Genomic DNA, 23,658 nt, shown 5'->3' with positions numbered 1-23,658 from the left:
TTCGCATTTGTGCGTCTCTAATCAGTTTGAACGTTTCCGTCTGAAGTCGATGCAGGCAGGGAACCGCACTCTGAGAACCACTAATCTCCAGGTACAGTAGTAGGTACCGGGTCTTCCCCCTCTCAGCTTCCTGTTAGCGACCAAATCTGTGTGGTCAAGTCCTAGGCTCACACTGCTTCTCCTTTGGCATTTACGTAGGACACTGCCTCACTTTTTCAGAACTCTTGCTCCAATAACGCCAGTTGAGAGAGGCATTCTTTTCTTTTCCTGTGAACTCTCCTGATTTATTTTTAAAAATTTAAATTCAATTAACATATAATGCTTCATCGGTCTTATATAATTCCCAGTGCTCATTACAACACATATCCTCCCTAATGTCCATCACGAAGTTACCCCAGAGAGAGGCAGGCATTCCGAGGTCACTCCGAGCCATGTTTTCTTTCTTCTTGGAGCTCTCAACGCCGTTAACTCTACGCCCACACCTCTTTCAGAATTTACGTTCCAGTCGCCAGGGCCTTACTTTGCTCACTGTCCTAACCCGGCGGCTAAAAACAGTGCCTGGACTCTCATAAACATGCTCCATAAATATTCCACTGACTGACTACAGGAAGGAGCGGAAGGAGGAAACGGCCTGCGGCAGAACACGACGGAGAAAACGAAGTCGCGTTTTCTTCTCGCGACCACTCCGCGACCCGGAGCTCAGAGGCGGGACTTCCTGTGCGTTTGCCGAAGGAGCTTCCGGTGTGAAGGGGAAGTCCCCCGGAGAGCTTCCGCCGCAGGGACTCGGAGGCACCGGCTGTTGGGTGCTGTCGCTGCCATGGGCAAAAGAGACCGGGGGGATCGCGGTGAGACGTGGCGCGGGCGCCCTGGGGCCTGCCTGCGTTCGCTGTCCACATCGTCCTGTGTCGTAGCTGCTCTGGGCTTCGCAGCGGCTTCCGACCCCACAGTGTCTCGCGGACTGTACATGCTGTCGCGACAGGCCGCTGGGGCAGGGGAGATCCTTGACTTTGGGGCGCCCTGTGTCGTGGGCCGGGTGGGAGGCATTTGAGGGAGAGGACGCCAGCGGCACGCAGGTGGCTCTTGGGTAGGAGTGTGTGGCGTTTGTGAAATATGTCCGCTTCCAGGCTTCCTCGGAATGCCGCTAGGCAGTGCGGAGAGAGCCCTCGCTTCCTCTGCTGGGCTCACTTCTGTGTCCGTACCTGCAGATAAGAAGAAATCCAAGAAGCGGCACTACGAGGATGAGGAAGAAGAAGAAGACGACGTCCCTGGGAACGACTCTCAGGAAGCGGTCCCCTCGGCGGCCGGGAAGCAGGTGGATGAGTCCGGCACCAAAGTGGATGAATATGGAGCCAAGGACTACAGACTGCAGATGCCGCTGAAGGACGACCACACCTCGAGGCCTCTCTGGGTGGTAAGCAGACCCTCACCTAGGGCAGGACCAAGCGTTCGTAAACCCAAAATAGAAATGCAGGGTGCTGCTCTCCAGAGCTGGCCGGGGGAGAGCTTTCGTATATAACGTTGGAGCATGCAGGAATGCGAAGGGGTGGCACCCACGTGCTGGCTAGACTTGGGCTCCCTTCATCTCCAGCCCTCCTCTTACTCACCTTCCCTCTATTTCTACTGCATGCATGGAAATACTTTTTTATTGCCAAATAAATGCCACGTACTGTGTAATATTTTAGTTCCCCATTTAAAAAAATAATGGAAGTTATGTACATGCTCGGCAGCTCTTTTGCTTAGCTTGAAGTAATTAATACTCTACATTCATTTGAAACCTGGCCAAAAGGTACCTTGAGGATAGCCAATGAGGTGGGCTTTCCCTGTGGAGAACACTGGGAAGCAGCTGCTGACTTTGGAAACCTGTTCTAGTCTCTCTGTTCCTTGTATCTGATTAAAGTAGGTCTTTATAAAAACATCCCGGGTGTTAAAGATCACTTTGTGGGCAGCTTCTCTTTTCTGGATAATGATCTGGGAAGGATTCTGATACTCTCTCCAACTCATTAATTTCTTTGTCTGTTGTGTCCATTTGCTGTTTCTTAGGCTCCTGATGGCCACATCTTCTTAGAAGCCTTCTCTCCAGTTTACAAATATGCTCAAGACTTCCTGGTGGCCATTGCAGAGCCAGTGTGCCGACCAACCCACGTGCATGAGTACAAACTAACTGCCTACTCCCTGTATGCAGCCGTCAGTGTTGGGTTACAAACTAGTGACATCACCGAGTACCTCAGGAAGCTCAGCAAGACAGGAGTCCCTGATGGAATTATTCAATTTATTAAGGCAAGTGGAGGCTAAGGCTGGCTCTTTTGCCTTCCTTGTTAATGCAATAATAGTGGATGATTGTATTTGGAATCAGGAAGTAATTAAGGTTGCATGAGGTCACAGGAGTGGGGCCCTGATCCAATAGGATTAGCATCCTTTTAAGAAGAGTCAACCAGAAAGCTCATGTCTCTCTTTCTCTTTGTGTCTGCACAAGGAAGAGGTCATACAAGCACATGGTGAAAAGGTAGCCAGGAAGAGAGCCTTAATTAGAAACTAATCACTGGCAACTTGATTGTCGACTTCTGGAAATGTTTCTGTTGGTAAATCACCCAGTCTGTGGTGTTCTGTAATGCAGCTGAGTAGACTAGTATAGCTGGTAAACTCTCTAGGGCTGAATACCTGCATGGAACCAGTAGTCAAGAATTTCTGTTTGGGAATGTCAAAAAGAACTTCCAAGTGTTGAAGTGGCTAGGGTTCCATATGAAGAGCAGTTGAACATGCTTAGGTTTGTCCTAAGAGATAGATGAATGCCATTCAGTAGATGGACAGGGACGTTTGTTGTCCTTGGCTGTTCTAAAGGGAGTTGGATTTAGACCCCCAAATCTGGAGTGGCAGGTGAGTGCCACAGGCATCCAGTAAAGTAAAGCATTCAGTCTCAGAGAAGCCGACAAGAGCTCTGGTGAGAGTTCTCTCTTCTCCTGATGTGGAAAGCTGTGTAGGGAGAAGGGCTTGCACCTTGCTGGAATGAACCCTGCATCAGCGCACTGTCTCTGCTCAGTCTTGGTTGGGAGCTTCCTGCAGGAATGTAGGTGTTGGTACAACACAGTGGTAGATCCAGAAGGGCAGCAACAGGGACAGGCCATAGCCCGAGTGTCAAATTTCCATGGCCACCACACATCCTCTCCTGCGTTCCATTCTGAAGATTGTTGGGAACCTGGAAGATTTTAGCTGTATTCTCTTCCATCAAAAGGCTTACATTCTAGTTGGGGAAATAGGAACATTGGTGAGGAGGTTGGAAGGGTTTGCATTTAATTTATGCAGCCATTGCTGAACCCTCACTCTGCCAGCTTTGTGCCGGCTTCTACAATAATAATGGTGTGGCTGGATGAACCGCTGGGTTAGGGTGGGGCCTGTGGGAATGGAGAAGAAAGGGGAAAGGAAAATAAAAGAAAGATTTTGTATAGCATTTTGTAAATCAAGGGATGTGTATCAGAAAGAACCAGACAAGAGCAAGGTTTAACTCTCAAAAGTAGAGGTTAATAAGAAAAAGCTCAGTTTAGGTAAAACTAACCTCTTCAGGATTGCACATTGGGCTTTCGTAAAGTAAAATGAGCTCTTCACTTGGTAAAGTAGTAAGACATGCCCATTAGTGACTGTGTACTGAATGAGCTCCGTGTTGCTAATCGTGCCTGTTTGATGTCACTCCTTGCAGTTGTGCACTGTTAGCTATGGAAAAGTCAAGCTGGTCCTGAAGCACAACAGGTAAGGGATTCTGTGAGAGGCCCACCCGTGGCACATTCGCTCTGCTCATAGAAGGGAGCAAGGAGCACATGTCTGTGAACGGTCTGTCTTCACTAGCACCTACTCTCCTGAGTAAGGGGATAAAAGGAATAAGCAAAGTGAAGTGACCAAAACTGGAAATTCATTCACTGGCTACTCTGTTCCCCCTGGCAGTGGAGCTGGGACTCAGACCCCTCCTTATTTGACTTTAAAGCAGGGTTTTGCTTCTTATTTGCTATATCTTGGCCAGTAGCTCATAGCTCAGATTTGGCCAAGGTTGTGGGAGAGTAAGAGCAGAGAGAGGAACAAAGCCACTATTTCCAGACCATCTGATCAAATAAGCAATAGAATGTTCTGGAAATGGTGTACTGGTCACTAGTCCCCTCCTTCATCGCCTCTTGCAGGTATTTCGTTGAAAGTTCCCACCCTGATGTCATCCAGCATCTTCTCCAGGATCCAGTGATCCGGGAATGCCGTCTACGGAACTCCGAGGGGGAGGCTACAGAGCTCATCACAGAGACCTTCACCAGCAAGTCTGCCGTATGTGGCCTCCTGGGTCACCCTCCCGGGTGGGAGCGTTTGGGATGTCAGCTCTCTCAGGGATGGTTAGTTTAGCGTTTGCAACCTGGGGACCCTACAGTCTTCTTACAGCTACGGTTCCCCTTGCAACTTTGGCTCTTGCCTGGTAGCAGGAGGGCTTGTTGTCATACAGAGGTCCGGATCCCGCCTTGCTCTTACAGACGAGATCGGGTGCGTTCAGGGTGGTATGGCCATAGACCCGCCTTGCTCTTACAGATTGCCAAGACTGCTGAAGGCAGCGGTGGGCCTTCCACTTCCCGGGTGACAGATCCACAGAGTAAATCTGACATCCCCACGGACCTGTTTGACTTTTATGAACAAATGGACAAGGATGAGGAGGAAGAAGAAGAGACCCAGACAGTGTCTTTTGAAGTTAAGCAGGTTAGTGAATGTATCCCTGCCTCAGCTGGCCCAGCCCTGCATGGACTCTGCAGTGTGTGGGAGACCAGGTCCCCATCTGTATTGCTTTCTCCTTTTTGACATCTGTGGGCTATAGCATCGTTCCTCCTCATGGAGTTAGTCCTGAGTGTCCTGTTCCTCAGGCTGGTGTGGCAGTCTTCATAAGTCCTAGAGAGATGTAGGAAATGGCCCCTTGGATTATGTACAGTTTATCAGCTCGGTTTCAACTTAACATTATAAAACCTCTTTCATGCTCACTCCCCAGGAAATGATTGAGGAACTCCAGAAACGTTGCATCCATCTGGAGTACCCTCTGTTGGCAGAATATGACTTCCGGAATGATTCTGTTAACCCTGATATCAACATTGACCTGAAACCCACAGCTGTCCTTAGACCTTATCAGGAGAAGAGCCTGCGGAAGATGTTCGGCAATGGACGTGCCCGTTCTGGAGTCATTGTGCTTCCTTGTGGTGAGTGACACCTCTGTGAAGAAGGTGGTCAGGCTCTCTGTCTCGGTCTGCCAGCTTCCCCTCACTCTCTTTTGTGTGCTTTTCTCTAAATCACACCTGGCCAGGGAGCAGTGAAGATCAGATGGCTCCCTGATTCATTACTTAACAAATGTTTGAGTGCCTGCGGTGTGCAGAGTTCTGACCTCAGCAGTGAAGATATATTGGTGGATAGAATAGCACTTCTGATCTCACGGAGCTTGTTTTGGTGGTAGAGAGACGGAGGATAAACAAATCAATTAAGCCATGTGTCAGACCTTGGGCACTGGAGAAGAGGGCAGGGCCAGCAGTTAGTGATGTAGGGAAGGTGCTATTTTTAAACACTGGGGTTAGGGTCTTGTTCCTTGTAATCAGTCTTGTGAGTTGTGTGTATATAGAGACCTCCTAGCACAGAAACTTTGTTTGCTTGTCCTGGATGGCTTATTACAGTGTACATGTCTAAGAAGGGGCAGTATAGACCCATTGTTACCTGTCTGATATCATTTGTCCTAAGTCATGTCAGATCCTGACCAGTGTTCTTGGCCAGAGGTCACAACAGATTCACCTGGGGTCCCTTCTTCAGACTTAAGGAGGTTAGAATTCCTAGGGGAGAGGCCAGTGCCTTTAAGTTCTTTTTTTAAATCAGCCTGGGAGATTTTGATGCACATACCTGGTAAGAAAAGAATTTCTGTTTAAAGGAAGAGCTTGATTTTTATCTTGATCTTCAAATGGTGGGTGATAGTAAACTTGGAAGCCCTGGAATTTCACTTCTGTCTGTGCCAGTAATGTCCGCCTTTCCTGTATTCCTGAGCTCTCAGCCCAGCATGCCCTGTGGTCATTGCAGCTGCCTGGTACTGAGCCCTCAAATACGCAGTCCGCGTGCCCCAGCAGCGCACCTCCCCATGGCTTGGGCACGTTGTCCTCAGCTTTCCTTTTCTCAGGTTCAAAATGGCAACAATAAGAGTGTCACTCACCTCTGGTTTGTTTTGAGATTTCAACATTTGAACTGAATTCATGGAAAATGTTAGAGTAGGGCCTAGGGCCTGTCTCTTTTAATTCTCGTGTTCAGCGTGAGCTGGGCGTATCTCCTTTTTTTAAGAAAGAAAACAGGCTCTGGAGCAGTAAGTGCCCCAGAATATCAGCTGTGAGGATTATTAATTTGCTCAGATTCATGTGTTACTGGGCCATTCTGTCTGTTGTATCCATTGCAACCTGGCCTTTGGTTTCTCATAGGTGCTGGGAAGTCCCTGGTTGGCGTGACAGCTGCATGCACTGTGAGAAAGCGCTGTCTGGTGCTGGGCAACTCCGCAGTGTCTGTGGAGCAGTGGAAAGCCCAATTCAAGATGTGGTCCACCATTGATGACAGCCAGATCTGCCGCTTCACCTCCGACGCCAAGGACAAGCCCATAGGCTGCTCCGTTGCCATTAGCACCTACTCCATGCTGGGCCACACCACCAAGAGGTCTTGGGAGGCTGAGCGAGTCATGGAGTGGCTCAAAACTCAGGAATGGGGCCTCATGATCCTGGATGAAGTCCATACCATACCAGGTAAGCAGGCTGAGAGCTGAGCTGCCTGCTCATTGCAGGGACAGAAATTGATTTCCACTTGTTGGGTTGAGGGAAGGACTGCTGTGTAGCTTTATCTGTCTTGCTAGAAAGCCTTGCTGCTTTGAGTTTTAAAATAAATCATAAGCTACGGGGGTGGGTGTGAGGGTAGGAGGTGGATGGGTGTATCCTTCACGGCTTCCTCAATCATAGGCCCAGAGTAATCATTCAGAAAATGGTATTTCCCTCTTTCCTCCATCTTACTGTTGCAGCTCAGTTTACCCTTAACCACCGGTTTGTGGTGCCATGAAAACTGCACCAGGACCTCTGAAGTCCTTGCTGTAGTAGTGTTCGTTTTATTTGAAGCCCAAAGTATTGATTCTTAATATATTATAGAAGCGTTACTTCTCCAAGTGTTGCAGGCAGTCTTTTTTTTTTTTAATAAGAATAGCTGTATTGATATTGATCCATTGATAAAATCCACCCTTTATAAGCATACAGTTCGATTCTCAGTTAATTTGTGGACTTGAGCAGCTGTCGCTGTGATCCAGATTTAGAGCCTCTCTCTCACACTCATCTACAGTCCGTGCTTTCACCCCAGCCCCAGGGACCATGGAGGTGCTTCCTGTCTCTGTGGATTTGCCTTTTCTGGAAATACCCTATTAACAGAATCATATAGTACATATTTTCTTATGTGTACCTGGTTTTACTTTGCATGATGATTTATCTCTATTACATGTATTGATAGTGTCTTCCCTTTTATTGCTGAGTAGTAATCTAGACAAATCATTTTTGATGAAACAAGTGAAGGGGGAGCCCTGATAAGTTAAGAAGTATAAATTAGAGATTTCTCAATAAATGAAATCAGAGGCATTTTCACATAGAATATTCAAAATATGGCCAAAGTGGCCCTAGCATCCATTCTTTTCAGTGCAGTGAGAGCCTCTCCGGCGCTCTTCTCAGGTGGTTATATAGTGTATGGTGCCTTTAGAAAGCCTAAAGGATAGTGATGGAGAGCAGCTCAGTGGGTGCCAGGGGTTGAGAAGGGTGTGACAGTAAAGGGAGAGCACTAGGGAATGTTGGAGTAATGTGTTGGTCCGTATCCTGATTATAGTGGTGGTAGCGGTGGTCACACAAATCCATGTGTGTGAAAATTTATAGAACCAATCCCACCCACCCACTTACCAGTTTTACTGTGTGCTATTTGAAAAACTAAAAAAAATTTGGGAACAGGGGACATTGGGTCTGGTTGGATTGGAAGTTGGTGACCTAGAGAATCACATCCTACAGATGAATTTGAAATTGCCATGTAGCGGTTTAGAGGCTGTGTTTGAAGCTTGGGAAAACTTGAAGCTTTCTGCTTGAGTGTGTATTTAGTTTATGTTTATGTTTCTCTTCAGACTGTGTCTCGGGTCCCAGAGGGCAGCTGTCAGGCTTGGGATTGGTTGTCTGGTGATGAGAATACAGAAGTGTACCCCCACAAAATTTCACTCTTGCCGTGGATGTCTATGTGTGTGTCTTTCTTCCCTGGTTCACTGGGTCAGTTTGTCTCTGGCTGGGTGGGAGAGTAAAACCAATAGCCTTAGAGAATTCTGACTTCAGTCTTGTGAGCCCCTTGGCCTGGCCACACTCCCTGGGCCAGAGAGCCAATGTCAAATAAGGGAATTCTAGTAAATCACAGTAAGTTTTGTGATTGTTAAACATCTACCACATTGGATTAGGTAGAAAGATAAATCTTTGAGATCTATCTCAAAAGGCAGTTTGCTGTGTTGTTTTATACATCTTCCAAAAAGAGTCCTCTTGGGTCACTGTATTAATATGAAATTTACAACTGCAGGATTTATGTATATTAAGTGCTTACTGCAGGCAAGACACTGTGCCAATTTCATTATTTTGGCAAGTAATTATTAAGAGCCCACTAAGTGTCAGGCACTGTGCTTGGACTGGAGATGAAGTGGGAGAGACAAAAATACTACACAAATAATGTCAAATAACAACTGTGACATAACGTACAGTGAAATAAGTCATATCCACAAAGTGTGTATTGTGATTCTGTTTATACAAAGTTTGGGTGACTGAAGGTGGATGGTGGTTGCATTGAGGGAGAGTGCTGGTATTGACAGGAGGGGTCAGAGGAGAGACTTCCAGGTGCTAAGATCACTTATCTTGACCTGGGTGATTTCACAGGCACATACCTGTGTAAAGATTTGTCAAGGGGCGCCTGGGTGGTTCAGTGGGTTAAGCCTCTGCCTTCAGCTCAGGTCATGATCTCAGGGTCCTGGGATCGAGCCCCACATCAGGCTCTCTGCTCTGCAGGGAGCCTGCTTCCCCCTTTCTCTCTCCGCCTGCCTCTGCCTCTCTGCCTACTTGTGATCTCTGTCAAATAAATAAATAGAATCTAAAAAAAAAAAAAAGATTTGTCAAGCCATGCACTATATCATATGTGAGTTCTTCCTGACAGCCATATGGCTATTAGAGAATGTGGTAGTGGGACATGACCTGTTTGCAGGGCAGATTCCACAGGAAAGCCTTTCTGGCTGCAGAGTGTCCAGGCAGGGTTAAGACTCGTGCTTCCCTTGGGCTGATAGAATCTCTGGACTGTCTGGTGCTGCCTCCCTGGCTCTCGCAGTAGGTCGGTCTCTCCATTGCCTTGGCTACCATGCCCTTCTAACATGAGAAACCTGGTCTGGGGTCCTACGCTACCCTTTTCTGGACCGGTACAGTCCTCAGACATATCTGCGCTTCTGGTCTTCTTCTTCCAAGTGTATGTGCGAACCACGTTAGTCTTGGAAGACCTGGTACTTGGGGGTTAGGCAGTCGTCTGCTGTTTTGCTGTTATGACATTTTTGGCTTGTGTTCTGGTGCAGTCTGAACCCTCTTTCCTCAGATAGTTAACATCTCTTTCTGTGGTATCACTAACTCTACCTTTAGTTGTATTAGAAGATAAGCATGACTCAGGTATTTTAACCTTCTTTCAGAGTATTAGGATTTTAATTAATTAATTATTAATTATTGATAGTCATCAATCTTTTTCTTCTATTTTATTCAGCATGAATAAACAATTCCCTCCTAGACTATATAATGAGGTCACAGACAAAACACACAAAAAGGGTCGGAACAATGGGTAGAGTAAATAGTCAAGCAGGCTTTCCTTCCTTTGTAACAACACTAGAGGAAGAGGCAGAATGGTTTCCTTGGGTGACAAACTTATTTCCCAAATAAGAACTTATTGTGCTATATTGGTAATGCTTTTGAATCACTGGCTCTAGTTTTTCTGATTCTTGCCTTAAATAAGAGGAAATATCTAGCTAGTAATGACTACCCCATTTATTAGGATTTTTAAAAGATGAGCTCATGGAAACCCACAGTCGGGTTTTTTGAAATTAATGTCTCATACCCACTTTTGTGTGAAGAATTATAACATTCCAGAGAGAGAAAGACGGGACTGCTGGTTGACCAGATGAATCTAATTGGAAAAGTGCGAAGGGGGTTTCCAAGGCAGGTCAGGGTGCTGGGGTTTCATGTCTCCCTGTTTTCTCCTTGGTCTCTGGGAAGATGGTGGGAAGCCAAGCAGATCCAGCTCCTGTCATTCCTCTGATCCCCCATTTCCCCAGTCATCTTCCTGTAATCTGGGTACAAGTTTTAGGACAAGCAAATTCCTTGCATCCTTTAGAGCTCAGTGGTGTTTTAAGTGTTGTAGGTCATGTTTCAGATTGCCATTTGTGCTCCTCCTGGTAGCTTAGCTGCTTCAAGGAAGGATCCTGGGGTTCCCTAACTTGGAGCTTCCCTAAAGCCAATTCTCCCTTATGTTCTCTTTTTCTTCCCTCTTTTGGACAGGTCTGAAAGTGATGATTAAGTGTTCTTGCCTAGTCACTCTTGTCTAGAGCCAGATTCCTGTGATCCAGAAACCTGGGGGTTAGCCCCTGTAGTGTCCCAAGCCAGTGTGAAGTTGCAAGGCTGGGTGTGGTCCTTGAGCATTTAAAAAAGTGACAGTGTGAATGCACCGATTGTCTTCCTAGCCAAGATGTTCCGACGGGTGCTCACCATCGTGCAGGCCCACTGCAAGCTGGGTTTGACTGCAACCCTTGTCCGGGAAGATGACAAAATCGTCGATTTAAATTTTCTGATTGGGCCCAAGCTCTATGAAGCCAACTGGATGGAGCTGCAGAACAACGGCTACATCGCCAAAGTCCAGTGCGCTGAGGTAGCTGGCTCCTTCCCAGCACTGTCTCTAAGGGGGGGACTCCCGCAGGGTTCAGGGGAAAGGGATCAGGTCCACTCCCCATGGGCAGATACACAGGTCAGGACTTGTGGAAAAGTGCTGCCATCTCATCCTCTTGCCTTAGGCCCCCTGTGTGGTGGGCAGTGTTCTTCCCACTCTGCAGACTCCAGAAGCAGAATCACATTCCAGGGGCACACAGTCAGTAAGTGCTCAAGTCGGGATGGTAATTCAGACTGGTTTGACTCCGGAGTCCATGCTCCCCCTCTTCTCTGGGAGTGAGCACCTCAGGCTGTTCCCACCCATCCTCACCCTTGAGGGATTCTTGGGTGGTCTTGTACGGACAACTGTCCAGACCCACCCTAGTGTCCAAACCTCTTGGTTTCGATGCCCCTAAAAGGCACCTGTGGCCTAGATCATTTATTTCTGAACACACTGGGAAATCCACTGTCCCAATCTTATTCTGCAGTGAATACCTGCACAGGTAAAATGCTTAGAGTAAATGTTCAGAGGTAAGTCTTCTCACAGGGAACAACAGCACCCTGAAGTGACTGTCACTCACTGGCTAGGGTAGGGTGGCCTCTGTCCTGAAAGGGCAGAAGGGGTCCCCTTGGGTCGAGGTAAGTGCGAAGAACCTGTGCAGGTGGACTTGCTCTGCTGCAAACTTTCCTTCCCTGTAGTTTCATCTTCATAATTGGCACCCATTTTACGAAGTGGAGCATTGCTGATAGGTGTGAGGCCCCCTGTTCCTCTCTAGTTGCTTCTCTCCTCCCCCTGCTTGTGGAACTTGGGTTTGTCACTCTTTTGCTTCCCTTTATTATTTTATTTCCGTGTAAATTTCTCTCATCTATTTTGTTTAGCTTTGCCTTAACAATAAGTCTTTAGGGATGCTTGAGTGGCTCAATTGGTTAAGCGTCTGCCTTCAGCTCATGTCATGTGGAATGGAGTCCTGCTAGGTTGACTCAATAGACAGAGTTAGGAAGTATGAGTGCGTTTCTCCCTAGCAGTGCTGTGCATAGACTTGTGTGTGAAGGGGTGGTCTACACTGGAGGGATTACTTAGACCCCTGGTTAAGAACCTGATTTCCCTTACTTGGAGCTGTTGTAAAAGTAATTCCCTGGATATCAATGCATTTGTTAAGAGATAAATATGAGAGTGTCCTGGTTCACCATTAGGTATTTGATTTGTGTGTGTGTGTTTACATATATATAGATGGATGGATGGATGGAAAAGTAATTCCCTGGATATCAATGCATTTGTTAAGAGATAAATATGAGAGTGTCCTGGTTCACCATTAGGTATTTGATTTGTGTGTGTGTGTTTACATATATATAGATGGATGGATGGATGGATGGAAGGGAGGGAGGGAGGAAGAAAGGAAGTGGGGGGGGGGGGGGGCAGAGGGAAAGGGAGGGAGAATCTTAAGCAGGCTCCAAGCCCAGCTTAGAGCCTGATGTGAGGCTTGATATCACAACCCTGAGCCAAAATCGAGAGTCTAATGCTTAACCGACTAGAGCCACCCAGGTATCCTTTTTAAGTTTATTTTAAAGCTAGTTCTGCTAACTGAATGGTCTTCAAAAGTTTCTAGTCATGTGATGTTTCAACGTGGAAACTGACCCTTGGTTCTTACTGTGTCAACAGGTTTGGTGCCCAATGTCTCCTGAATTTTACCGGGAGTATGTGGCAATCAAAACCAAGAAACGAATCTTGCTGTACACCATGAACCCTAACAAATTCAGAGCTTGCCAGTTTCTGATCAAGTTTCATGAAAGGAGGAATGACAAGATTATTGTCTTTGCTGACAATGTGTTTGCCCTGAAGGAATATGCCATTAGGCTGAACAAGTAAGAATTGAAAAGTTGGAGTTGCTGCCAGGCAGCTTATTTTTCTCAAGCCAAAGTGCAGAAGGTGCTCGGTTTTTGTTGTTTGTTTGTTTCCTCTTCCTCTCTTGAAGCTCTCAGGAACTTCTTAGGATCTAAAGGTCTGGTTCTGTGGCCCCAGTGCCAGGAACCAGGTAAGATAGTCAGACTTAGTGGTCAGACTCAAAGGTCAGAACATATAGAAAGGGAGCCCGGTCGCCCTCAGCCCAGGGATCAGGGGCTAGATTTGCACTGCTTTGGTGGGACACCATCTTTGAGCTGGGCTCCAAAGGTGGGCAGAAGTTGGTATCTGGAGTGGCAAGCCGAGTGAGCACTCTGGTAGAGCCAAGGTCAGACTGTATGGGCCAGGGGCCAGGAGGGCCAAGCTGACTCGACCAGCATCCCAGCTATGGCCCTGCATCTAGAAAGAGCTTCTCAGGAATCACCAGCCGTGTCTTCACTGACCACAGTCCCACCTGGATTCTGTGTTAGCACTACTTGTGTAGACATGAAACTTAGATCGAGGGATGCTGACTCAGGAGAAAAAGCATAAACAAAGGAAAAAGGAAAAAGTAAGGGAGGGAATCCTGAAGAGAACTATGACCAGAATGTTGGCTGAGGGTCTGTGGCCACTCATTTTTATGGGCCTCCTCCTTGTATTCTTGGAGGAGAGAGACCTTGCAGAGGCTTACTTTCCCTCTGATGTGCTTTCAGGATAATTGAGGGGGTGATTCTGTGGTCTTCCTAATACAGCTTCATTCTTCTCTAGACCCTATATCTATGGTCCTACATCCCAAGGAGAGAGGATGCAGATACTCCAGAATTTCAAGCACAACCCCAAAATCAACACCATCTTCATATCCAAGGTCTGTGTGGCATGCAGGGTGTCCCCCAGGCTAGGGGGACAGTGGAGCATTTCTCGACAGTGAATTCATGTTTATCGAAGGGACATCATGTGTCAGTTTTCAGTCCCATGTTTCTGTGTCTGGGTACAGAGGAATGCTTCCTGATGGGTAGCAGAAGGAGCAGATGCAGGCCTCAAAGCACTGTGGGTAATCTAAAAAGTCTCTTTGCTTGACTGAGATTTTTCCTGCTGCTTTTGGGGATATGGGGATTTAAAATTATATTTTATTTATCTAAAGGGGAAACTTTCATTACCTATTCTGGCCAAAGCAGGCATTCAGATGAGGTTCTCTTTGTGGAGTTAGAGATTGCTGTGGCCTGTAGGCAGCTTTTCTCCTGGCTCCTCGTATGTCCTGATGGTGGGTGATGAATGTAAGCACGATAGAAACTAATGAAGGCCCAGCCTGGTGATGCTCTTAGAAGCTGTGGCCCAACAGTGGAGAGTGGTCATTCAGATTAGAACAGACCCAAAGCTCAAAATAAATGAGATTTACTAATAAGGTGATCATGGCTGGGTCAGTAATGCCAAACTTTGATGTGTGCTTGGGAATCTTGGTGGTAGGAACCCTCAAGTGGAGGCCGTTACCTGGAGCCTGACCCATCCCTTTGTGGACAGTGACCCCTACCAGGTCACGTGTCCTGCACGTGCCGTTGGTTTCATTGACCTCCAGCTGAGAGTGGGATGGTTTTTTTTTTCCCCCCTAAAGATTTTATTTATTTATTTGACAGAGATCACAAGTAGGCAGAGAGGCAGGCAGAGAGGGAAGCAGGCTCCCCGCTGAGCTGAGTGCCCAATGTGGGGCTTGATCCCAGGACCCTGAGATCATGACCTGAGTCGAAGGCAGAGGCTTTAACCCAGTGAGCCATTGAGGCGCCCCAGAGAGTGTGGATGGTTTTGTGCAGACATGTTTCTGTAGCAAAAAAGGAGAGGGGTCATTTATAGATAATGTTGATAGGGCCTTTTTGTCTCTGGGCCCCAGCAGCCCATACTGGCAATGTTGCTGAGACAGCGGGTGGGGTCTGTGGGTCTTGACAGCTTCTTTAGGAGAGCTCTCAGGAGAATTCACACTAGGTCCTAGAGGCCCGCCTCTATCTGCAGGACTCTGGTGCTGAGAAGAGGATGGTGATTATCTTTCTTAATTACTGGAAAGTTTATTTAAATTCAGGGCCAATTGATTTTTTTTTCCCTTTGTCCTAAATAAAAAACCTTCCCAGACTTACAGCTGTTTCGTTTCTGTAGGTGGGTGACACATCGTTTGATCTGCCAGAAGCAAATGTTCTCATTCAGATCTCATCTCATGGTGGCTCCCGGCGGCAGGAGGCCCAGAGGTTGGGGCGAGTGCTCCGAGCCAAAAAAGGTAAAGGTGGTCCTACCTCTTCTGCTCCAGGAAGTCTTTCCTTTTGAACCACTTTGGTTAGGAAGAGAGTAGGGCTAAGCTGCCTATGTGTTCATGGTGGCAAGGTTGTGCCCCTGGGCCTAGTAGATTCTGCAGGGAGGGATCCCAGAGTAAGGACCAAGATCTGCTTGGTTCTTATTATTTCTCATGCCTTGGGGTTGCTATGTGGATATTTTTCCTGGCAGCTGCTTGGTTCACATGGATATCCTCTCAGCTGGGCGCTTGCTTTGGTAGACAGTAAGAGGAGCCAGGAGCACAGTGTGTCGTGCTTTAGACATAGAGGGAGAAAGCAGAGCTGGCCCACCAGTGCCGTCTAGGAGCTGGAGCTGTACCCTGGACCTTGAGTCAGGAGTAAGGGGAAGGCTTGGGCAGCCACGGATGGTTTCCTTACACACCACCTGGAAAGAGTCCCACCCTGGGCGGCAGCTTGCAGCAGGGCTGGCGCATGTTCAGCACTTGGGGACTCCGGAGGTTGGAGTCTGTGCCTGATTATTGTGGCAGAAGGACCCAGACCCTAACAGTGGGCATGGCAGGCACAGACGATGGTGCTTAGAGATGGCCATGGCTCTCCTTCTGGGACCAGGCAGGCCCTAAGACAGGGACACAGGCCTTGTCCTCAGGGTATTTGCTTTCCTTTCCTAGGAGACAGCCGGACTGCTAGGATGTTAGGGGAAACAAGGTTAGTGGGTGTATGTTGGAATTGTACCGTATTAGAATATGTGTAAGAGGGGCTAACTGTATTTAATATGGAGGCAGGGCATGTTAATAGAAAGAACATCCATGTGGGCACCAGGCCAACCTTGTGACCTTGGGCAGGTAGTTGCCCCTCTGAGCCTTGCTTTTCCATCCAGAGTGGGGGGACATCCTGTCTTACAGGGCATTTGTGAGGAGTGAGCCTTATGTAACAGAATATAGGAAGCTGTTGGGTAAATTGCAGCTTTTATAAGCTGAAAGGAATATAATCTGCCTAGCATATGTGAACTTAATTCCTAACTTATGCCTTATTCACCACCTCCCAAAAAAGAAACACATCTAACCTGAAAACCACTTTGAATTTGAGTAGAATTTTTTTTTTTTTAAATACTAGTTGAAAAAAAAAATACTAGTTAAACAAACTTTCTTTGCATCTCTGAGCTCTTGTAAGACTAAGAAACAGTTGAATTCAGAGGCAGTACACAGATACAGAATGTGCTGACATTTGAACTGTGAAGCAAAAATCTGCAGATTGTCCAGAGGCATCACCTTTTATAGGGTGCAGTATTCTCTGTCCTAGTTTCTGTGATAATTCTGTCCTAGGTTTTCTGTTTGAGCCATTTTTTTTCTTAGTAACTTTATTGAGATAGAATTCACATACCATACAGTTGATCCATTGGAAGGGTACACAATTCAGTGGTTTTTCCCTTCCTTTTCCTTTCCTTTCTCTCTTTTTTCTTTCTTTCTTTCTTTCTTTCTTTGAAGAGAGTGTGAGTTTGCACAGTGGGGTGTGGAGGGTCAGAGGGAGAGGGAGAGAATCTTAAGGAGGCTCTACACCCAGTGCGGAGCCTGACTTGGGGCTCCATCTCAAGACCCTGACTGAGATCATGACCTGAGATTGAACCCTTAACCAACTGAGCCACCCAGGCGTCCCCAGTGGTTTTTAATATAATTGCAAAGTGTATAACCATCACCATAGGCTGTGTTTAGAATATTCTCATCACTCCAGAAAAGAAACCCTTTCCCATTGGCAATCCCTCCTTTCTCCTTGTCTCCTAGCCCCAACTGCAGGCAATCATGACTCCGTTTTTACCTTGATAAATGTGCCCATTCTAGACATTGCATACATGCAGAGTCATGCAGTCTGAGTCCTCTGCAACTGACTTCTTTCACTACTGTGATGTTTTCAAAAGGGTCCTCTATAGTAGCATGTAGTTTTTAAGATTTTATTTATTTATATGCTAGAGAGAGCACGCACACAAATGGGGAGAGGGGTCAGAGGGAGAGGAAGATGCAGACTCCCCTTTGAGCAGGGAGCCCAATGTAAGGCTTGGTCCTGGGACCCCGGGATTGACCTGAGCTGAAGGCAGCTGCTTAGCTGGCTGAGCCACCCAGGTGCCCCAGTACTTCCCCTCTTTTTATTGCTGAATGATCCTCCATTGAGCAGACATGCCACACATCTTGTTTGTTCTTCTGTTGATGGACACTTGTGTTGTTTCTACTTTTCGGTTCTTAGGAATACTGCTGCTGTGAAATTCATATGCAAATTTTGTGTGAACATACGTTTTTTGTTCTGTTGGGTATATATCCAGGAGTAGATTGTTGGGTTAGCTGTGGTAGCTCTCTGTTTAACATTTTAATTATCTGCCAGACTATCTTCCAAAACGGCTGTACCATTTTACACTCTACCAGCAGTGGATGAGGAATCCAGTTTCTCTACATCCTTGACAATTGGTGTAATTCTCTCTTTTGTTTCTGGCCATCCAAGGGCGGGCTAGGGGGTACCTCACTGTGATTTTGGTTTGCATTTCCCAAATGATGACTGATGATGTTGGGCACTTTTCATGGGCTTGTTGGCCATTTGTAGATTTTCTTTGGAGAAATGTCTGTTCAGATCCTTTGCCCTTTTTATAATTAGGTCATTTGTTTTTTCATTGTTGATTTGTAATGTGATTTATATATAGTCCAGATACAAATCCCTTATCAGATACCTGCTTTGTAAATATCTTCTCCCATTCTGTGGGTTGTCTTTTTACTTTTGTGGTGGTGTCCTTTAAAGCACAAATGTTTTTAATTTTGATGAAGTGCCCAAGCAAAGTCAGGACTTTTTGCCCCCTACCTGCAAAGCTTTCCCACTACATTATAGTTGGCCCTTGAATAACATGGGTTTAGACTGTGAGGGATTTTTTTGATAACTCTAGTTCAGTAAGTGTATTTTCTCTTCTTTACAATTTTCTTAATAATGTTTTCTCTAGCTTATTTTATACTAAAAATAATATGTAACACATATAAGTCAGTCAACTATTTATGTTATTGGTAAGTAGGCCAGTCAGCAGTAGGCTCTGAGTAGTTAAGTTGTGGGGGAGTCAGAAGTTACATGTGGTGCCCCTAACTCTCATGCTGTTCAGAGGTCAGCTGTACTTACTTTTGAGCCCTGGACCCTCGGTTCCTGGCACTGTAACAGCTAATGTTGTCCTTTCTCCTTTCCTCTCTTAAGGGATGGTTGCCGAGGAGTACAATGCCTTCTTCTACTCATTGGTGTCCCAGGACACACAGGAAATGGCTTATTCAACCAAGAGGCAGAGGTTTTTGGTAGATCAGGGTTATAGCTTTAAGGTATGTATTCATTTGATCTGTGGTCTGAATAGAACTAAGGCTCTTTTTAGTACCCACACCTCCAGGAGACTTTGGAACTGCTATTGGCACAGTGTGGGACAAAGCTCGGACGGACGCAGAACATTAGGGCATTAGACGCCCTGCCTCAGGTTCCCTTTATCTCGGCATGAATTGCCAGGAACTTTGAGGGAATTGTTGTTCAGGATCCCTGCCTGCACCCAGCTTCCCACAGTGAATGGTCAAAGAATGGCGCCTCTGAAGCGAGGGGCTTGGATTGTCTACTTGTTAACATTTATAGTTGTCTTGCAGAAAGAAAGTTAGTTGTCAGTGGGAAAAAGTGCTAGCCTCGCAGACTTGAGATGCCACAGAGCTTTGGCCATCACTGTGCCACCCTGAGCCCCTTGGGGTTACTTTCCTGTACCGGGAATGGTTGTCAGCCAAAGCTTTAGGATTTCCTATTGTTCACAGACCTGATTTGTCGTAGGAGGAAGGCTGCAGTGGGGTTCCCTCCAGGTACCAGGGAGAGCCCTTCCTTTAGTCAGTTGGTGAGCCAGGGCCTCAGTGGGCCTCATGCTGGAGCTGTCCGCATGCAACGAACTGGCGGTTGTACAGCTTTGGAGATGCTGAAGCTTTGGCTGACCTCCATCAGCTGAGGTGTTTGCTCTCCTTCCTGTTTATGCCAGGACTTAGTGTCCCTAAAGATTTTTATTTGTGGGAGTGAATGGGGGTGCTGGAGGCAGGTAACTAAAGGATACCCCTAGAACATGCAGGTTCCCAGGTTCTTGGTTTACAAAAGACTATAGGCTGCCTTTTCACATGCTTTTGATGATGTGTTTTTACAGGTTGATAAGTTGCCATTATTAGCCATAGACAAGAGGTCAGGGCTGTCTAGCCCTTCCTTTCTTAGCCAGAAGCAGTGATGGTTTCAGACCTCTCCTGCCGAGCTGGAGGAAAGGATATTTGGCCGTATTTTAAAGGGTTTGCATGATGGCCTTTTTATGTATCTGTAAAAAGTATGCGATGATGGCAGCGTTCATACCTCCTAATCTCTTGAGAGTCAAGGATGACACAAGCACCAAATCAGGGAGTGTTCTGGGTTGTTTGAAAAGTGAGCTGGACAGAAAGGCACCTGGGCATGTGCTTATCTGTGTTGGTTTGGGCTGCCCTTGCCTTCCTTGCCTTCAGCACTGCCCGCTGAGAGCAGCCAGGTTAGAGTTCCTAGAATCAGGACCCCGCAGTTCCCAGAGGAGTGACCGGGCCAGGGCAGACATGCCCAGTATCTGTTCTCCAGGTCTGCGGCCACTTGAAGGGCTCAGCCACATCCCTACTTCTGGGACTTTTCTTGTAATTAAAATGATGAGCAGAACTTAAGGGGGGAATATAATTCCTCTACACCAATCAGTCCAGGCTTTCTTCAGGGATAGGTAAGCTATATGTAAGTAACCCCCAAAGAAAGGTAAACCAAATCTCCACCATGCTGTTCTCTTGCTCTCTTAGAAAAAATCTTGTAAATCCACCTCAACAGGCTCCCATTTCTAAGTGTTCCCTCCCACTGGAAGCCCTGGCTGCCAAGCCCAGGAGGCGGAAGACCCCTCCCAAGGGCAGCAGGCTGTGCCTGTCAGTCTTTGGTCCCTTCCTTTATCTGGTACAAGATGGAAAACTGCCAGAAGGGACATTTCAGAGTTGCTGAGGCTCCAGTTGATCTATTATAAGTGATCATGTATCTGCTGTTTGAAGAGTAGTTTTCTCTGGAATTTCCTTCACCTCTCCTGCCCTACAGTCAGTAGTTAAGCCCATTGTCTCAGATGGCTCCGAAGCTGGTCTCTGGAGTGCCAGGGAGGAGCTCCCCGTTGTCAGTCACCTGCTCAGCTGGGCCTAACAGAGGGAAAACAAAAGGGGACATGGGGCCGTGGCTTTCGGCTCTACAGGTGATCACAAAGCTTGCTGGCATGGAGGACGAAGAGCTGGCATTTTCCACGAGAGAAGAGCAGCAGCAGCTCTTACAGAAAGTCCTGGCGGCCACTGACCTGGATGCTGAGGAAGAGGTGGTGGCAGGAGAATTTGGCTCCAGGTCCAGCCAGGTGAGTGAACGGGTGAGGCCCCAGGTGGCAGCTCTCCTGAAGGACAGGTCTTATGCACATGCACACACTTAGTTGTGTGTGCGCGTGCGTGCACCTGTGTGGCCCTTGTAAAAACTCAGAAAACCCAGGAAGCTGCAGACGAGAGTAACAGAAACAGCCCCCATTAGCCTTTTGGTGCGAATCCTTCTTTCCGTACATATTGTTTCACATGGCCAAGTCCACGGTGGCTGTAGCTGGCCTCCTGCTCCGTTCCCCTCACAGTCTGGTCTGAGTTTTGTTAGTTCCTTGAGGTTGCAACCTGGAATATCACAGGTGGCCCCAGGCTTACTCCAGGGTGGCTGTGAGAGGAGGTGTTGCAGCCTGGGCCCACCATCTGGGGCCTTGGACAGGTCACTTTAGCTCTAGCTCCCTGTAATAGAGCTGAGCCTCCCAGCCTGTAAGGTGGGTAAGAATAGGAAATCTGAGTTGACTGTTTATCTTGAAACATTTCGAGTTCTCTGAAAATAGTGAACTATCCATTTATTCTGCAAATACTTACTGAGTACCATGTGCCAGGCCAATATAATGTGGTATAATTAATGAAAGTACCATTACAGGGATTCTGATTAGCCCTTCCAAGAGAAAAGCACAGTTTAGTTCGTTCTTTGGAAACAAATTAAAATGATATTAGAGCCAAAATGTGAGCAGTGTTTGGGACAAGGAAAGAAAAGCAGCGTCCCCTGGGGAAGTGCTGCTCTTCTTCCAGCCGGAGGCCATTCTGCTCCCAGATGTGGGGGCTGGATCCCCCTCTGGGCACTTTCCATGGATGGATGCTTCAGGGAAATTTCTTGCCTCTGTGTGCTAAGGCCATGCCTACCAACCAGTGAGTCACCTAATGTCAGGCTGTTGAAGGAATTGCTCGGTTCCTGTCAGCATATTTGGCTTGTAATCTGGTACAAATAGTGTGCCAGGCTCTGGGTCAGACCATTGCCTGTGTGATATCTGTTCACACCACTTGTATCAAGATGGGTGAGGCTATCCCCATCTTACAGATGAGTTCACTGAGGCTCAGACATTCAGTATTTGTCCAGAGTCATCCAGTGAGAGGTAGAGCCAAGATTCATGCCCAGGGCTTTCTGGATTTCCACTTGATTCAGAGCCTAATGGTAGAGCCTTAAGGTGTTGGGGGACTGCTGCCCTCATTGAAAAATTCTTTTTATAAATTGGCATTAAGAGAGGCAGAGTGGCATTATGGTTAAGAATAGGGAATCTGAAGCCAGCTGCCTGGGTTCAAGTCCCATCTCTTAAAGAGCTGTGTGATCTTGGACAAGTTACTTCATCTCTCTGTGCCCCAGTTTCCTCATCTGTAAGATGGGGATTATAATAATTGTGAGGATTGGATGAGTTAACACATGTAAATATGTATACAATGCCTGAGACACAATAAGGAGTCAATAAATGTTGCTCTTAAATTAGTATTTATTAAACTTAAAAACATTACAAAACTTATTAGGATTATAAATGTTATAAAAGGAGTGTCTTTTCCCTTGGAAACTAACCGTGGGCTGGGTCCCCCTGCAGGTATCTCGGCGCTTTGGCACCATGAGCTCTATGTCTGGGGCTGACGACACTGTGTACATGGAGTACCATTCGGCTCGGAGCAAGGCTTCCACGAAGCACGTGCACCCGCTTTTCAAACGCTTCAGGAAATGACATCCATAGGGTCACGTGGGTGAGGGCTGGGTCCTCGGCACCAACATCAGATAGGGATTTTCCACATCCTTATTCTTTGCTCTAGCATTGGCCAAACTGATCTAGAGGCAATGTTTGTTAACTGTGTTGAGGAAAATGGATCCAGAGCTTGGTTCTGTCTTCATGGGTCGTCCAGGGCTTAAAGAAAGTTGGGAGACTCTATTTTTTGTTTTTTTTTTCCCCAGACCCCTTTTCAATAATGGGCAGTGGTCTTTCCTGTATATAAATATTTGTAATATTTAAGATGTATTTATCTTAATATTCTGAATAAACAGAAATGGAGAATTTGACCACTCTTGATTACAGGTGTTCTGCCTTGTCACAGGCCCTTTTTGTAGTAGGGACTGAGGAGTAAGATGGGGCCCATCTCTGAGAGCTCTATTGGGGAGACACACCCCAAGATAAAGAAGACTTGCTTCTTGGTGTTGAGGCATGGACAGGGCCAAGGCTCAGAGAGAGGGAAGAGCTAGAGCTGCCTGTGCCCCGTTCAGCCTCTGTGCCCTCCATGCTGGGCACCCCTGTGTGCAGGTCCTCTGGGTCACCAGAAGGCCCTCCATGCCTAGGGAGCCACCGTGCACACAGGTCTTACAGTTGGGCTTCTCCAAGAGAGTGAGCTCTTCTTCCCCAGATTCATTTTTTTTTGTGTTGTTGGGAGGCTGGGTTCTTCTTCAATCGCTAGCTCCTTTATTCTGAGAAATGTCTTTTTCTCTCTTGTTCTGGGCATGAAAGAAAAGAGGGAAAGAAAAGGCAGGAATGTTTCATAAAAGAGACACACACAAGGCATACATAGGTCACAAAGAATAACTTGTTATTTTGAGGAGGAGGCTTATCCTAATAGGCCACAGTACTTGCACCTGGGGAGTGTTGAAAGCCTGTGCTAAATAAATAAGGCCTCTAAATTTGGAGTCCCTGCCCGCCCTCCCACCACCCCCCTGGGGCTCTGCAGCAGCAGCAGCATTCTGTTTCCTGTCATCAGACACGCCTCTACGGCTGTTCTTCACAGAACAGACCAGGCATGGGAAGGTGTACCTATCTGATCAGGAGTGCTTTGTAGCAAGAGCTACCTTACCCAAATTCTGCTTCTCTGAGCTGACTTTTGGGGCCAAACACTCATAGTCTGGCCAGTAGCTAGCTGCTCTGTGCAAACCCCAGAAATGGCCGGAGCAGCCAGATCTGAGGCCTGTGCTTAGGCATGTATGCACTAAGGCCTGTAGGGCTGCTCATTACTCAATGATAGGCTGGCACCCAAATGTCTTAGACTTGATCACAACCAGTATTATTTCCAGATTCTTATCTCCTTTCACACCTTTCTGCTTGAGATACTCAATACCAAATACTTCTTATATTTTCACATTTCTGCCCTTGGTTCCCACTGTTTTCTTGTTCTGTAAT

At 46.9% G+C, this 23,658-nt stretch overlaps 1 protein-coding gene across 1 annotated transcript; it reads left to right on the top strand.

The window, feature by feature from the left end:
- Positions 1–699: 699 nt before the first annotated feature.
- On the top strand, positions 700–22,556 carry ERCC3 (ERCC excision repair 3, TFIIH core complex helicase subunit). The gene is made up of 15 exons (XM_046019430.1): positions 700–845; positions 1,206–1,411; positions 2,041–2,277; positions 3,692–3,741; positions 4,164–4,299; positions 4,555–4,719; positions 5,003–5,207; positions 6,456–6,770; positions 10,787–10,971; positions 12,628–12,830; positions 13,615–13,711; positions 14,989–15,106; positions 18,336–18,454; positions 20,383–20,535; positions 22,096–22,556. The coding sequence occupies exons 1-15, from the start codon at positions 818–820 to the stop codon at positions 22,225–22,227; spliced, it is 2,349 nt and encodes a 782-aa protein (XP_045875386.1). The 5' UTR covers positions 700–817; the 3' UTR covers positions 22,228–22,556.
- Positions 22,557–23,658: the final 1,102 nt, after the last annotated feature.

The sequence above is a fragment of the Meles meles genome, chromosome 9, assembly GCF_922984935.1.
Source record: "Meles meles chromosome 9, mMelMel3.1 paternal haplotype, whole genome shotgun sequence".
In the NCBI taxonomy this organism is placed as follows: Eukaryota; Metazoa; Chordata; class Mammalia; order Carnivora; family Mustelidae; genus Meles; species Meles meles.
Note: the sequence above shows the minus strand (reverse complement) of the source record. Positions and strands in the feature narration are given on the sequence as shown.

What these genes read in the sequence shown, in the direction of transcription:
- ERCC3 (XM_046019430.1), top strand. Translation starts at nt 818, where the DNA reads ATGGGCAAAAGAGACCGGGGGGATCGCG. An exon ending in TATGCCATTAGGCTGAACAA is followed by an intron (nt 12,831 to 13,614) that starts GTAAGAATTGAA and finishes ATTCTTCTCTAG; the next exon opens with ACCCTATATCTATGGTCCTA. An exon ending in TTGGCTCCAGGTCCAGCCAG is followed by an intron (nt 20,536 to 22,095) that starts GTGAGTGAACGG and finishes GTCCCCCTGCAG; the next exon opens with GTATCTCGGCGCTTTGGCAC.